We start from the raw sequence: 14539 nt of genomic DNA, 5'->3' as shown, positions 1-14539 counted from the left end.
CTTTCTCTTCATGAAAGACAAAATAGCCTTGGAATAGCTTCAACCAGGATTTCATTTACCGTATTTTTCGGAGTATAAGACGCATCTTTTTCCCCCCTAAAAGGGGGTGAATATTTAGGTGCGTCTTATACACCAAATGTAGTCCCGCCCACCCACTGGCCCCCACCCTGTGGCCTCTGCCTTGCAGCAGTTACCTCCTTGCAAGCAAACAGCAAGAAAAAACAGCTCCTTTCAGCTTCAGCACAGCCTAATTAGCACAAGTTGATTGGATCGGCCTCCTGACTCTCAGCTGATTTGCTCTCAGCTCTTTTGCGCAGGGCTCTGCTGCTTGCTGCAAAGAGGTAAATTGCTGGAGCAAATTTTTTTTCCCTTGTGCTAATCAAGCTAGGTTGAAAACAAAAATGAAAGTAAAGCAGGCTGTTTGCTGCAACGAGGCAAAATTGGGCAGAGGCAAGGGGAGATTTCTTTTTCTTCTTTTCCCCACCAAAAAAGGTAGGTGCGTCTTATACTCCGGTGCGTCTTCTATTCCGAAAAATACAGTATGGACTTGTAACATCTTTTGCCTTTCAAGGAGGTCAGAGTGGTACATATGATGTCTCCCTTTATCTTATTGAAGGAATGTAGACCTATGGCAGGGGTCAGCAACCCACAGCTCTGGAGCCACATGTGGCTCTTTCATCCCTCTGCTGTGGCTCCCTGTCACCGGTCGCCTCCACAATTGATAGGGCTTTCGGTTAGGACAGGTAGAGAAAAAAGGATGCCACACTAGGGGAAGACTCTCTGGTGGGGGAACCAGTCTTCCAGTCGGCTTCCAGTTAGGACCTTTGTGGCTCTTAATGTTTAAGGTTGCCGATCCCTGACCTATGGGAATGGGGAAGGAATGGCCAAAGAATTAAGGGAGGACTTCGAGAAAGAATTAACACAGTCCTGAGAAAGAGGAAAGGATGAGAAAGAAACTCAAAATAACCTTAACCTAATTATCTAGCGGTGATTAAGGGACGCGGTGGCTCAGTGGCTAAGAGGCTGAGCTTGTCGATCGAAAGGTTGGCAGTTCCGCGGTTCGAATCCCTAGGGCCACGTAACGGGGTGAGCTCCCGTTACTTGTCCCAGCTTCTGCCAACCTAGCAGTTCGAAAGCACGTAAAAAAATGCAAGTAGAAAAATAGGGACCACCTTTGGTGGGAAGGTAACAGCGTTCCGTGCGCCTTTGCATTTAGTCATGCCAGCCACATGACCACAGAGACGTCTTAGGACAGCGCTGGCTCTTAGGCTTTGAAACGGAGATGAGCAACGCCCCCTAGAGTCAGGAACGACTAGCACATATGTGCGAGGGGAACCCTTTAATTATCTAGCCTCACTCATTCTAAACCAGGGTTTCTCAACCTCAACCATTTTAAGGTATTTGGACTTCAACTCCCAGAATTCCGCATACAGCATGGCTGGCTAGGGAATTCTGGGAGTTGAAGTCTACATAGCTTAAAGTTGGTAATGTTGAGAAATGCTGTTCTACACCAGTGTTGTGCAACTTGCTCCTCTCCAGATCCACTGGGTGGCAGCTTCTTGCCCTGACACCTGGAGGGTTACAGGATCAAGAATACTGCTCTTCTGGCTAAGGAGACAGATGCTTCTGTTCTGTCTCACCATGCTGAGTTTTCCATTTTTGCTGGTTGCCATTGAGAAAGAGAAAGCCGCAATGGTGCTTGTAGCCATCACAAAGTAGGTGTTGTAGATGGCAGTCCATTTCTTGTCTTCTTCCGTGATCAGGGCAGAATTGAAGCTGGGCCAGAAGATCCAGAGAAAGAGGGTACCTGATAAACCACAAGAGAGAAAAATGGTTAAACTCTCAAACCCAACTGAGCTCCAGTTCTCATCATTCTGGGAGGAGAGACATTGCTAGTCTAGAGCAGTAAAGTCTGGAAACACTTTCTCTGACAAATAAATAACAGCTTGCAGCCTCTTAATCAAAGTTGTTAGTTTGACAAAGGTGCTATCTTTGCTTCCAGTTTTTAGCAGTCTCTTTCATCCAGATGACCTTGCTGGCAGGGGGTTGAACTAGAAGACTTCCAAGGTCCCTTCAAATTCTGTTATTCTGATAAGGTCTTGCATTAGGCACCATGCCTGCGGAGAATGCTAAAGAAAGGGCAGATTATCTTCTCAAACAAATCAAATCAATGTTTACAATTCGCCATTCCTTGCAACTTCTCCAAAGACATATAGACCTAAAGGAAGTGTCTGATTCAGGAGTGGGTTCTACTTAACTTTACTACCAGTTTGCAACGGGGCCGCCCACACGCACATGCTTTGCATGCACGTGCGCACTTCTGCACATTGGCAGACGCTTCCTGATGATGTCCGGGTCAGTGGGCGGAGCCTCCCGTGGGTTTTACTACCGGTTCTTATAAATAAATAAATAAATAAATAAATAAATAAATAAATAAATAAATAAATTAAAAAATTAAAAAATTAAAAAATTAAAAAATTAAAAAATAATAATAATAAGGAATGGAGACATGTAGTCCAGAATACGTAACTTTATAAAGCCTGTGACTTGCTTCTGCTTATCACAGCACTTCTCTCTAGCAATTTCCCCCCGTGTATCTGGCAAAACTGGCATGACCTAGTTATCTTCGAGACCGCCTGCTGCTACCGATGGCCTCCCATCGACCTGTGCGCTCCCACAGAGAGGGCCTCCTTGGGGTGCCATCAGTCAAACAATGTAGGCTGGTGACCCCCAGGGGGAGGGCCTTCTCTGTGGGGGCACCTACCCTCTGGAATCAGCTTCCCCCAGAGATAAGGAGAATCCAAGACCTCGGTGCCTTCTGCCGTGTCCTTAAAACCTTCTTTTTCCAGCAAGCCGGGCTGGCCTAACACTTTTTAAAATGTTTTAAATTGTTTGTTATTGTTTTTAATCATGGGGCCAAATTTATATATATCATTTTAATTGTATTTTAATGTTTGAATTTTATGTTTTTACTTGGCTGTTCACCGCCCTGAGTCCTCAGGGAGAAGAGCGGTATACAAATTTAAAAATAAATAAATAAAAATAAATACCATGAGCAAACTACCAGGGTTAAGGCTGACAGCTTTGAGTTGTAGAAGTCTACAGGTGTGATGGGAATGTAGTCAGGATTCCCAAGAGGGACAGGCTGCATTCCAGAGGAAGAAGAGACAGCAACGTTTAGATCCGTGATGGCGAACCTATGTCACGTGTGCCCAAAGTGGCACACAAAGCCATGTCGCCCGGCACGCACTGCCTTGCTTGTTTGTCTTCTAGGTTTCTGGCACACATGCACACGTGATGATCAGCCGTCCTTCTGACGCATGGCAGTGTGGAAAACCAGTGTGTGCATGCACGCCACAACCTGGAAGTTCGGCTTTTCCGGAGTGCGATCCCTTCGCACACGGCAGTGCCGAAAACCGGCCTGTGCATGTGTGCTGGCCAGCTGATCGTCAGGTGTGCATGAACGCTAGAACCCGGAAGTTTGGCTTTTCCAGAGCGCGGCCCCGACGAGCGCGAGCAGGTGCTTGCGCGTGGGATGTTTCCACACAACCTTTTCGGCACTTGGCGCTGAAAAGGTTCGCCATAGCTGGTTTAGATACTTTGGTTGGGAGGAAGAGGGTCAAGACAGCTCCTTCCTCAAGTTTCTCAGAGTGTATCTTTAATGATGCAAATACTTTGCTTCAGTTTGGCAAGATTTCTGTCAATAGGTGAGGAACAATAAAAGGAAACTTCTTAGATGAAACTCCAGCGACTTTCTTGGTTTTTGGAGCCTGACATCAGGTCCACTAGATGGCAGCAAAGATTTCGGTTTTCCTGTGTTTCTTTGCTGCCATCTAATGGACATCTGGATGTTTTGCAGCCCAGATCTGGAAGCGCTAGTATTATTGTCCCATCTTTGGATACTTCTCTCTCTTTTTTTTTTGTTAATCTATGCTGAACATTTGATCTATCAGTCAGAGTAAGTGGCAGAACCAGTATTCACTCAAGGAGCTTTGTAACCCAATCTCCCTTTGCAATGTTGTTTGAAGAGAAATAACAGGTGCAAGTGGCTTATAATTTATGACGGAGGTGGAAGATTGCCTACGTTAAGTCTGGAATTCACCCTGGCAAAGAGTGGACTGTTCTGTCATCTATCCTTCTATCAACCAGGGATCAGAATAAGTATTTCAAAAGATGCCTCTGGAAAATGCTGATACCAGTATTTCATATTGCTCTTTTCGCCGGTTTCTCTACCTTGATAAGTAGATGTGTACATCTTGGTTATTCCTCTAAATTTTGGGCCTCCGAGTTCCATAGGACTTCATCTGTTCATTCCCAAGGGAAGGGAAGCAGACGGGAGAGATTCTTTTAATATAGGTGGAACCAGTGGTAGGATTCAAGTAATTTAACAACCGGTTCTCTGCCCTAATGATTTCTTCCAAAAACCAGTTTGCCAAACTGCTTAGAAAGTTAACAATCAGTTCTCCCGAAGTGGTGCGAACCAGCTGAATCCCACCTCTGGGTGGAACGCAATAAAGTAGCTAACCTGAAACTTTCACGTATGGATCTGTTTGCTTGCGCCCCCAAAAAGGGTGACATTATATATTACACTATGCTACACCAACCCAAACCACCCATTGGCAGGCTTAATACAGTGTATAAATCCACTCCTTGACTTTTGACTTAAATTAACCCCTGTATGTTGACAGGTAATCCTCACTTACCAACCATTTATTCAGCAACCATTTTAAGTTGCAACAGCACTGAATGAGTGGTACTTACAACCAGTCCTCAAATTTCCAGCTCTTGCAACACCCCTATAAGATTGGACAACCATTTGTCGGAGATGGTATTGGGATTCCTGCCTGAGCAGGGGGTTGGGCTAGAAGACCTCCAAGGTCCCTTCCAACTCTGTTATTCTATTCTGTTCTGTTCTGTTCTGTTCTGTTCTTCTCCACTACCCTCCATTCCATTCCATTCCATTCTCCCCTCCATCCCATCCCATCCCATCCCATCCCATTCTATTCTCCCCTCCCCTTCCCTCCATTCCATCCCATCTTATTCTCCCCTCCCCTCCCGTCCATTCCATTCTCCCGTCCATTCCATTCCATTCCATCCCATCCTATTCTCCCCTTCCCTCCATTCCATTCCATTCTCCCCTCCCCTCCATCCCCTCCCATTCTCCCCTCCCCTCCCCTCCATTCTGTTCCATTCCATTTTCCCCTCCCCTCCCCTCCATTCTCCCCTCCCCTCCCCTCCTCCCTCCCATCCCATCCTATCCCATCCCATCCTATCCTATCCTATTCTCCCCTCCATTCCATTCCACTCCATTCTCCCCTCCCCTCCCCCCTCCCATCCCATCCCATCCTATCCTATTCTCCCCTCCATTCCATTCCATCCTATTCTAATTCTATCCTATCCTATCCTATTCTCAGGTGATTGCAATTTGCCACCTTCCCTACCAGCTTCCCACAAGCAAAATCCATGGGGAAGCTGGCAGAAAAGGTTGCAGGTTGTTCTGCTAAGTCCCCCAATCAGCCTCCTTGTGCTCATGCATGACCTGAGCCAGTCTCCCCCTCCCCCGCCCCCCAGGGCTTTCCCCACACCCTCTGCGGCACCCCTGCACTTTCTTAACACACAACTCCTGCCACTTGCTGCTTAAAATCTAGCACATCTTGAGGGTTGTGATGGCACTTTGGCAACCCTGGAGTTGCTGTTGCCGCTGCAGTCAGGAGATGTTGCATTTTATGGCCTTTTAGCGCTTAGCGATAAGAATCCTGCTCTCGATTGCCGTTGCAACCCAAGGACGACTTTAAAAATTAAGCCACATTTTATTTAAAAGAGCATCTCCCTGGATGCTTAATTCCTATTATTAGTTTTCAAGGAGAGACATTTTCAGCCAACAGTGGGAGGCTGATAGGTTGCAGGCAAGATCCAGACACCAGTTGGATGGGTGTTCCCTGTCCTTGACCTTCTAGGAAGCAGGGAGTCTGTTTATCTCTCCCTGAGCAGAAAGCAATGGCTCAGAGCTCTTTCTAAGATAGGTTGCTCAGAGCAGAGTCATAATCCTCCCCAGACAGGGCTCTCTGCCAAAATGTAAATAAATATCAACAGACCAGGGCTCAGTTTTACAGCTCCATCGGCATTCTCTTTCATGATCTGTCCATTTATCTGTAACTGTACTTGCACAGTATGATAATCTTTCATTAAAGGACCCACGGACAAGGGTATCTGCAGAGTATGCTCGGGCCAATCAAGATGACAACCACAACGGTATGATCAAAGCTCCACCTGTTTTTTTATGCTTGTCATATAAAAGGTAAAGGTAAAGGTTCCCCTTGCACATAGGTGCTAGTCGTTCCTGACTCTAGGGGGTGGTGCTCATCTCCGTTTCAAAGCCGAAGAGCCAGCGCTGTCTGAAGATGTCTCCGTGGTCATGTGGCCGGCATGACTCAACGCCAAAGGTGCACAGAACGCTGTTCCCTTCCCACCAAAGGTTGTCCCTATTTTTCTACTTGCATTTTTTACGTGCTTTCAAACTGCTAGGTTGGCAGAAGCTGGGACAAGTTAACGGGAGCTCACCCCCGTTACGCGGCACTAGGGATTCGAACCGCTGAACTGCCGACCTTTCGATCGACAAACTCAACATCTGAGCCACTGAGGCATATATATATGCCAGGATGTTAAGCATTTTAACTAACAGACTTTTAAATGACGCGGGAAAACACCCGAGATTTTAACTTTTTACATATATATATATGTATGTATGTATGTATATGTATGTATGTATGTGTATATATGTATATGTATGTGTGTATGTATGTATGTATGTATGTATATGCATATACTGTATGTGTGTGTATACATATATGTGTGTGTATAATGCATGTGTCATATATAGTGTGTCATATACCGTGTCATATAGCGTCCATAAAAACAGGCAGAACTTGGATAGCACTGTTGTGGTTAGTTGTTTTTAACTTTTCTGTCCATGCCCTGCAGGCATCCTTGATGGATTTAGTAATGATCTGTAGAAATAACTGACGCTACGCCAGTTCAGAAGTTCTTTTACACTTGCTAAATTATCTAATCAATACTATGTGTGGCTGCTTCGCCGGGAAGTTTGTTCATCTGCCAGACGGAATTCTCTGCCTTCTGCGTTATTGGAAGAGAGAATGGAAGAGGATTGACTGAAGGAATATGAGACGTTCCATCTGGAAAAAAGACGATTGTTTGAAGGTGTGATAACCATGTTCAGCAGTGGTGGGTTTCAAAATTTTTTACTACCGGTTCTGTGGGTGTGGCTTAGTGGGCATGGCATGGCTTGGTGGGCATGGCTTGGTGGGCATGGCAGGGGAAGGTTACTGCAGAATCCCCATTTCCTCCCGATCAGCTGAGACTTGGGAGGCAGAGAATAGATGGGGGCCAGTCATAATTTTTACTACTGGTTCTCCAAACTACTCAAAATTTCCGCTACCGGTTCTCCAGAACTGGTCAGAACCTGCTGAAACCCACCTCTGATGTTCAGGTACTTAAAAAGAGAAGCTGCAAAGAAGATGGCCAATTCTTTTACATGGCCATAGAAACCAGGGTCAGAAATAACAAAGCAGGTTGTAACAGATTCAACTACCTAAATCAGAGTTTCTCAACCTTGGCAACTCTAAAATGTTTGGAGTCCAAGAGTTGAAGTCTGCATATCTTAAAGTTGTCAAGGTTAAGAGACACTGACCCAGATTTTCTTGATGTTAAGATTTGAACAACAGTAGAAAATCTGTTAACCGATATTGTAAGTCCTCTATCTTTGGAGAGTTTTGTAGAAGTTTGGTTTTCTCACCCTCTGCAGATCCTCTCCTCCAGTTCTGCAGTTCTGTGATGACCGAATCTGTGCCCCTTTTCATTTTTTAAGCATGCCAATGTGAGATCCATCTGAGATAACAAATACAGGTAATCCTTGACTTAAGACCACAACTGGGACCAGAATTTCCAGTGCTAAGCAAGGCAATTATTAAGTGAGCCATGCCCAATTTTTATGATTTTTGCCATGTTGTTAAGTAAAGCACGCAGTTGTTGAGTGAATCAGGAAGCCGTTCACCGAATCTGCTGTGGATTCAGGATCCGCCATTCCCCTATGGACTTTGCTTGGCAAAAGTCAGCTGGGTAACTATCACAAATGGTGATCATATGACCCTAGGATGCTGCAATCATTGTAAATCATGCTGGTTGCCCCGAATTTTGATCACATTACTGTGGGGATGCTGCAGTAGTTGTAAGAGCAAGATGTTGTGGCCCGCCAGCGGCCTGTGCAGCTGGTAGCTGATTCCGACAGCAAGGAGGCTGGTGTGGTGATTCGCCAGCAGCCTGTGCAGCTGGGACCTGAGTCAGACAATGAGGAGGCTGGAGAAGATTTGGTGCCAGAGGCGGAGATTCAGCCAAGGCCTTCAGAACCTCCAGAAGCTCCCATAAGTGAAGAGGAAGAAGAGGAGGAGCCTCTTCTCAATGCACGGGCGCGCAGGAATGGCTCCTCAGGAGGAGGTCTCCTCGAGAGTAAGGCTTGGGGCTAATTGGCCACTCCCCTAGCCCAGGGGTGGGCAATTGTGGCTCTTTTACAACCTGTGGACTTCAACTCCCAGAATTCCGGAGACAGCTATTTAAGGAATGACGACGACTGAGGCAATTTGCAGAAAACAACTTCGTTCATATTCCTTCGCATATTGACTCCAGAAACGTCTGATCTCTTTTGTCATTTTTCCTGCAAATTGCTTCTGGGCATTCTGCCAACCACAGTAAGCTTACAGTTATCTGAAAGACTGTGCCTCAGAATTCAGTTATTATTCCTTGGACTCTTGTCGGCTGTTAATGAAGTTAAATTAACAGCCCTTGTTCAGAAAAGACTGATTTAAACTGTACTTGTTTTGAACAACTACTAAGAAAGCTCATTAGTAGTCCTTAATTAGTAAACTAAGGTTGGTACGGACTTTGTGTGTGCTGCGTTCTTTGTGGTCCGTAGCTGGGGCAGAACACAAGGGTTGGTCCCAAGTTGTTGGTTTTTTTTTGTTGTAAATTTGAATGGTTGTTAAATGTTTGATTGATAAGTCGACAGCTACTTGTACACTGTTTTGCAGCATACTCCTTCCCTTTTAATATTACTCTTATATTTTCTTTTTAAGTCAGGATAATGATCGGAGAGTGGTCCTTAGTCTTTTGCAAACACCTGGGTTTCCACAAATAGCCTCTTGAGCAGGGGTGTTAAACTCAAGGCCCGCGGGCCGGATTCGGCCTGCGATGTGGTCAGATCCAGCCCACGGAGCCGTCCTAGTCTACCCAATGCAAAGAGGAAAAATTGGGCCAGCGTGGCTTCGGACCGATCTACCCAATGCAAAGAGGAAACATGCCAGCAGTTTGGGGAGTGGTGTCAAGCTGGCCACGCCCACCCAGTTGGCCACACCTACCCAGAAAGTCACACCTGCCCCCCTCCCCGAGGTCAACCACAGCCCTGATGCGGCCCTCAATGAAATTGAGTTTGACACCTCTGCTCTTGAGGATCCAAGCGCCGGGGCAATCTCAATTCCGAAAAGTTGGCCTGAGTCCAGATTGGAAGAGATCTAATGTCCTCTATAAAATCCAGCAATTGAGTCACCATTACTATCAATACACCTCTCCGCGTTAGCAGCTAAATTGCCAGAGTCATTCTGAAATAAGAGACAAAAGTCAAATGCCAACTGCTGAGCAATATGTCCTACGCTGGATGTCATGCAACTGGCCAACACGGGAACCTCCTAATTTGGTGGGCATGCATTCATTTCGGCCCCACGAAGGGCGCCATTTGACCTTTTCTCATGCCTAAATCAGACTGCTTACCCAGCACAGCAAACATATTCGAGATGGCTCTGGATCTTTCCTTCTCAGCTTTCCGACTCAGTGAGGAGTGGTAGAGCATCCAGGAGACCATTAAGCCAAAGTAGGCCCCAAATAAGTGGACGTGCATCACACTGACGTGGCTCTGGATCTGTGGACAGCAAAAGCAGTCGCCATTTCTTATGTAGTCAAGATGGAGGATGGTTTTTACATGCCAGCCTGTAGTGGCTTAATATTATTATTATTATTATTATTATTATTATTATTATTATTATTATTATTATTATTATTATTATCATTATCATTATCATTATCATTATTATTATTAATTAAATTTGTATACTGCCCTACTCCCGAAGGACTCAGGGCGGTGAACAGCCAGATAAAATACATATAATACAAATGTTAAAAAGCATTAAAATACAATTAAATAATTTGGCCCGGAAAACGAAATTTAAAACACCCCAAATTCTTAAGACAAATTTAAAATTTAAAATTTTTTAAAAGTTTAAAAGTTTAAAAGAAAGGTTAGGTTAAGGGAGGAAAACTTCTGAAGGGGTGATTAATCTTTCTTTTTTGGAATTGCTCCGCTGGGTATGTTAAATTAATTCTCTGCTACAGTATTTTTGAACCTCAGCAGTTTTAAACTGTGTGGACTTCAACTCCCAGAATTCCCCAGCCAGCATGGCTGGCTGGGGAATTCTGGGAGTTGAAGTCCACAGGGCTTAAAGGTGCTGAGTTTAACAAACACAACACTAAGTCATCAATTACGATTTGTAGTCCACCCTGGCTGGCTCCTACAACATGCTAAATCGCACCCAGAGCAATTTTTCTTATTAGTGCAAGATCCCTGTGCTTATGACTTTGATTTTTTTGGGGGAAGAAAAAACACAAGAAAAAAAAGAAGCTGAAAATATTCCATATCTATAATAAAAGGTGACAGTGTGAAAGCTCCCGCTAGCCAGCCAAGCAGTCCCTCCCACATCCAGGACATGCCTTCCTTCTGCCCTTTCCAAAAATATGTAAGTGTTGAAAGGTAAAGGCATTTAAAGTGCAATTCCACTATTCCTGCCCTCTGGTCATAAACTGCAGCTCACAGCTTACAAATTACAATACAGGTAGCCCTCGACTTACAACAGTTCATTTAGTGACCGTTTGAAGTTACAATGGCACTGAAAAAAGTGATTTATGACCATTTTTCACACTTATGACCATTGCGGCATCTCCATGGTCATGAGATTTACATTCGGATGCTTGACAACCAACTCGCATTTATGACGGTTATAGTGTCCCGGAGTCATGTGATTCCTCTTTTGCGACCTTCTGACCAGATTCACTTAACAACCAGGTTACAATTTAAAACCTGTGGTGATTCACTTAACAAATGTGATGAGGGAAGTTGTAAAATGGGGCAAAACTCACTTAACAAATGTCTCACTTAGCAATATAAATTTTGGGCTCAATTGTGGTCATAAGTTGAGGACTACCTGTATCCTGTTCACACTGTAAGCAAAGTCAAAATCAAGTTGCTAGATTAACCTCTCCAGTCACTTATGTTATATGTTATAAAGTAATGTGAAGTGTGAATTAGTCCAGGGTCTCCAACCTTGGCAACTTTAAGACTTGTGGACTTCATTTCCCAGAGTTCCTCAGCCAATGAATCCTGGGAGTTGAAGTCCACCAGTCTTAAAGTTGCCAACGTTGGAGACCCCCAAACTAGGCCACTGATTTGAATACATTCTGGCAAAGGGACAGCTTTGTACCTGCAAAAGATTCACAGCCATCCACCTGTTGACGGTGAAGACGGTCACTTCCACCATAGCCATCAAGGTCAACTGCATGAGATTGGCTTTGCCAAGTATTGCGCCCGTTGAAATCAACACTGTGGTGATGCTCATAATGGCAGTTAAAATGCTGGTGGGAAGAAAGAGAGAGAGAAACCAGCAGAATGTTATGAGATGATGAGATTCTTTTCCAATTAGATCTAGAGAGTTTTCTGCTTTCCCTATGGCGGTTTTCTCAAAGAATAGAATAGAATAGAATAGAATAGAATAGAATAGAATAGAATAGAATAGAATGGAATGGAATGGAATGGAATGGAATGGAATGGAATGGAATGGAATGGAATGGAATGGAAGGGACCTTGGAGGTCTTCTAGTCCAACCCCCTGCTTAGGCAAGAAACCCTACACCACTTCAGGCAAATCGTTATCCAACATCATCTTTAAAACTTCCAGTGTTGGAGCATTCGCAACTTCTGGAGGCAATTCGTTCCACTGATTAATTGTTCTAACTGTCAGGAAATTTCTCCTTAGTTCTAAATTGCTTCTCTCCTTGATTAGTTTCCACCCATTGCTTCTTGTCCTGCCCTCAGATGCTCTGGAGAATAGCTTGACTCCCTCTTCTTTGTGGCAACCCCTGAGATATCGGAACACTGCTATCATGTCTCCCCTGGTCCTTCTTTTCATTAAACTAGACATACCCAGTTCCTGCAACTGTTCTTCATATATTTCAGCTTCCAGTCTCCTAATCATCTTTGTTGCTCTTCTCTGCACTCTTTCTAGAATCTCACTCAATGGGAGTGCATGGTGAGTGCCTTTAAGGCAATGTTTCTCAACCTGGGCAACTTTAACCTGCATGGAGTTCAGCTCCTAGAATTCTCCAGTCAGGGGAATTCTGGGAATTGAAGTCCAAACAGCTTACAGGTGCCCAGGTTGAGAAACATTGCCTTAAGGCAGGGGTGGGCAACTGTGGCTCTTTTACAACCTGTGAACTTCAACTCCCAGAATTCTGGGAGTTGAAGTCCACAGGTTGTAAAAGAGCCACAATTGCCCACCCTGCCTTAAGCTAACATGTTTCCTTGGAAGTATATTTACAAAATTAAGAACCCTAATAATACAACTCTTACATACATTGCAAACCTGTGATAGTCCTGTAACCACAAGAAATCAATAAGTCCCTACATTGGTGTAAGGAATGCTGCAGTGCCCCTGATCAATCAGAACACTTTTGTTTCAAAAATGATTACTTACCATATTTTTCGGAGTATAAGACACACCTTTTTCCCCCCTAAAAGGGGGTGAAAATTTAGGTGCGTCTTATACACCGAATGTAGCCTCGCCCACTCACTGGCCCCCACCCTTTGGCCTCTGCCTCGCAGCAGTTAACCTCCTTGCAAGCAAACAACAAGAAAAAACAGCTCCTTTTAGCTTCAACACAGTCTAATTAGCACAAGTTGATTGGATTGGCTTCCTGACTCTCAGCTGATTTGCTCTCAGCTGTTTTGTGCAGGGCTCGGCTGCTTGCTGCAAAGAGGTAAATTGCTGGAGCAGATTTTTTTTTCCTTGTGCTAATCAAGCTAGGCGTGAAAATGAAACTGAAAGTAAAGCAGGCTGTTTGCTGCAACGAGACAAAATTGGGCAGAGGCAGAGGGAGATTTCTTTTTCTTCTTTTCCTCACCAAAAAAGGTAGGTGCGTCTTATACTCCGGTGCATCTTATACTCCGAAAAATATGGTAATTGAAACAAAACAGAAAAAGTTTGCAAGCACTGGTAAGTCGGATATAAAAAAGAATTTTGGATTTGGAGCAGTGGTGAAATCAGAACCAGTTTGCTACTGGTTCACTGGCTATGCATGTGTGCTGTGCGGCAAACGCACACTGCATGCGCATGCATAGTACATGTCAAAAGGAGGCTTGGGAGGGTAAATAGAACAGCGGGGGGGGAGAAATCAGCTGTGGCACACGATTTAGCTTTGCTAGAAAGCTAAACCCTGTTGCACAGCTGATCGTCAGAAATACCAGTACGGAGGAACCAGTAGCTTTTTTTAACTACCGGTTTAACCGAACCAGTTGCTAACTACCAATTTGCCCTAACCGGTAGCATTTTTTTTACTACCGGTTTGCCCAAACCAGTAGTTTTTATCACTACTGGTTCGCCCGAATTGTAGCAAACCGGTAGCATTTCACCCCTGATTTGGAGGAATATTGTTCCCTCAAAGCTAGAGGGAAATGTTAAAAATGGCTTGGCGTAAGTATGTAATACCCTCTGCCATCATTGCTTCAATCCACAAGCAGCCCTCACCTCATTCCAAATCTTATATTTGGTTCTTGACCGTGAAAGAGCTCATTTTGTCTTATGATGCCTAACATGAGATCATTAAAAGAGGTTAAAAAAAAAAAAAAGAACAGTTTATATGCATTGTGGGTATTGTTTTGAAGAGAGAGGAATTTACTCATTTTTTTTTAAAGGAGTCAAAAAGAGGTTTATGGTACTGGTGAGATGCAAATAGTAGGAGATGCCTTCACGGTGATGTGCACATACATTAATCCGCTCACCCACACCTTCTGGGGCAAATGCATGAGCGTGCATGGGGGCAGAAGTGTCATCTATCAGGGAAGAAGATGGAGTGCCTAATTAAAAGGGAGACAGGGTCATTAATTTTGAAATCATAAATAATATGGGCACCTGTGCAAAGCTAATATTTAATCAGACCTATTGCCTCTTGGGTTCAACGGTTTGGAAGGAAGCCGTCCTTTGGAGGTGGGGAAAAACAAGGATGGCAGAGGGGCAGTTAGATGCACAGGAACCAGGGGTGAAATTCAGCAGGTTCTGACAGGTTCTGGAGAACCGGTAGCGGAAATTTTGAGTAGTTCGGAGAACCGGCAAATACCACCTTTGGCTGGCCCCAGAGTGGGGTGGGAATTG

General features: G+C 44.5%; 1 protein-coding gene across 11 annotated transcripts in view; it reads right to left on the bottom strand.

Annotated features, from left to right (window-relative positions):
- Nucleotides 1-14539, bottom strand: part of LOC117663378 (RH-like protein) — a 31260-nt gene that overhangs the window by 6383 nt on the left and 10338 nt on the right. For all 11 annotated transcript variants that reach the window (XM_087876350.1, XM_087876348.1, XM_087876345.1 and 8 more), the window contains exons 4-6: nucleotides 11598-11748; nucleotides 9838-9985; nucleotides 1641-1807 (exon numbers count right to left, since the gene is read on the bottom strand). In XM_087876350.1, the coding sequence (XP_087732476.1) occupies nucleotides 1641-1807; nucleotides 9838-9985; nucleotides 11598-11748 (466 nt within the window). The remainder of the gene's footprint in view (nucleotides 1-1640; nucleotides 1808-9837; nucleotides 9986-11597; nucleotides 11749-14539) is intronic.

The sequence above is a fragment of the Pantherophis guttatus genome, chromosome 10 (assembly GCF_059756535.1).
Source record: "Pantherophis guttatus breed Tessera chromosome 10, ASM5975653v1, whole genome shotgun sequence".
NCBI lineage: Eukaryota > Metazoa > Chordata > Lepidosauria > Squamata > Colubridae > Pantherophis > Pantherophis guttatus.
The sequence above is the reverse complement of the archived record's forward strand: the minus strand, read 5'-3'. Positions and strand labels throughout refer to the sequence as shown.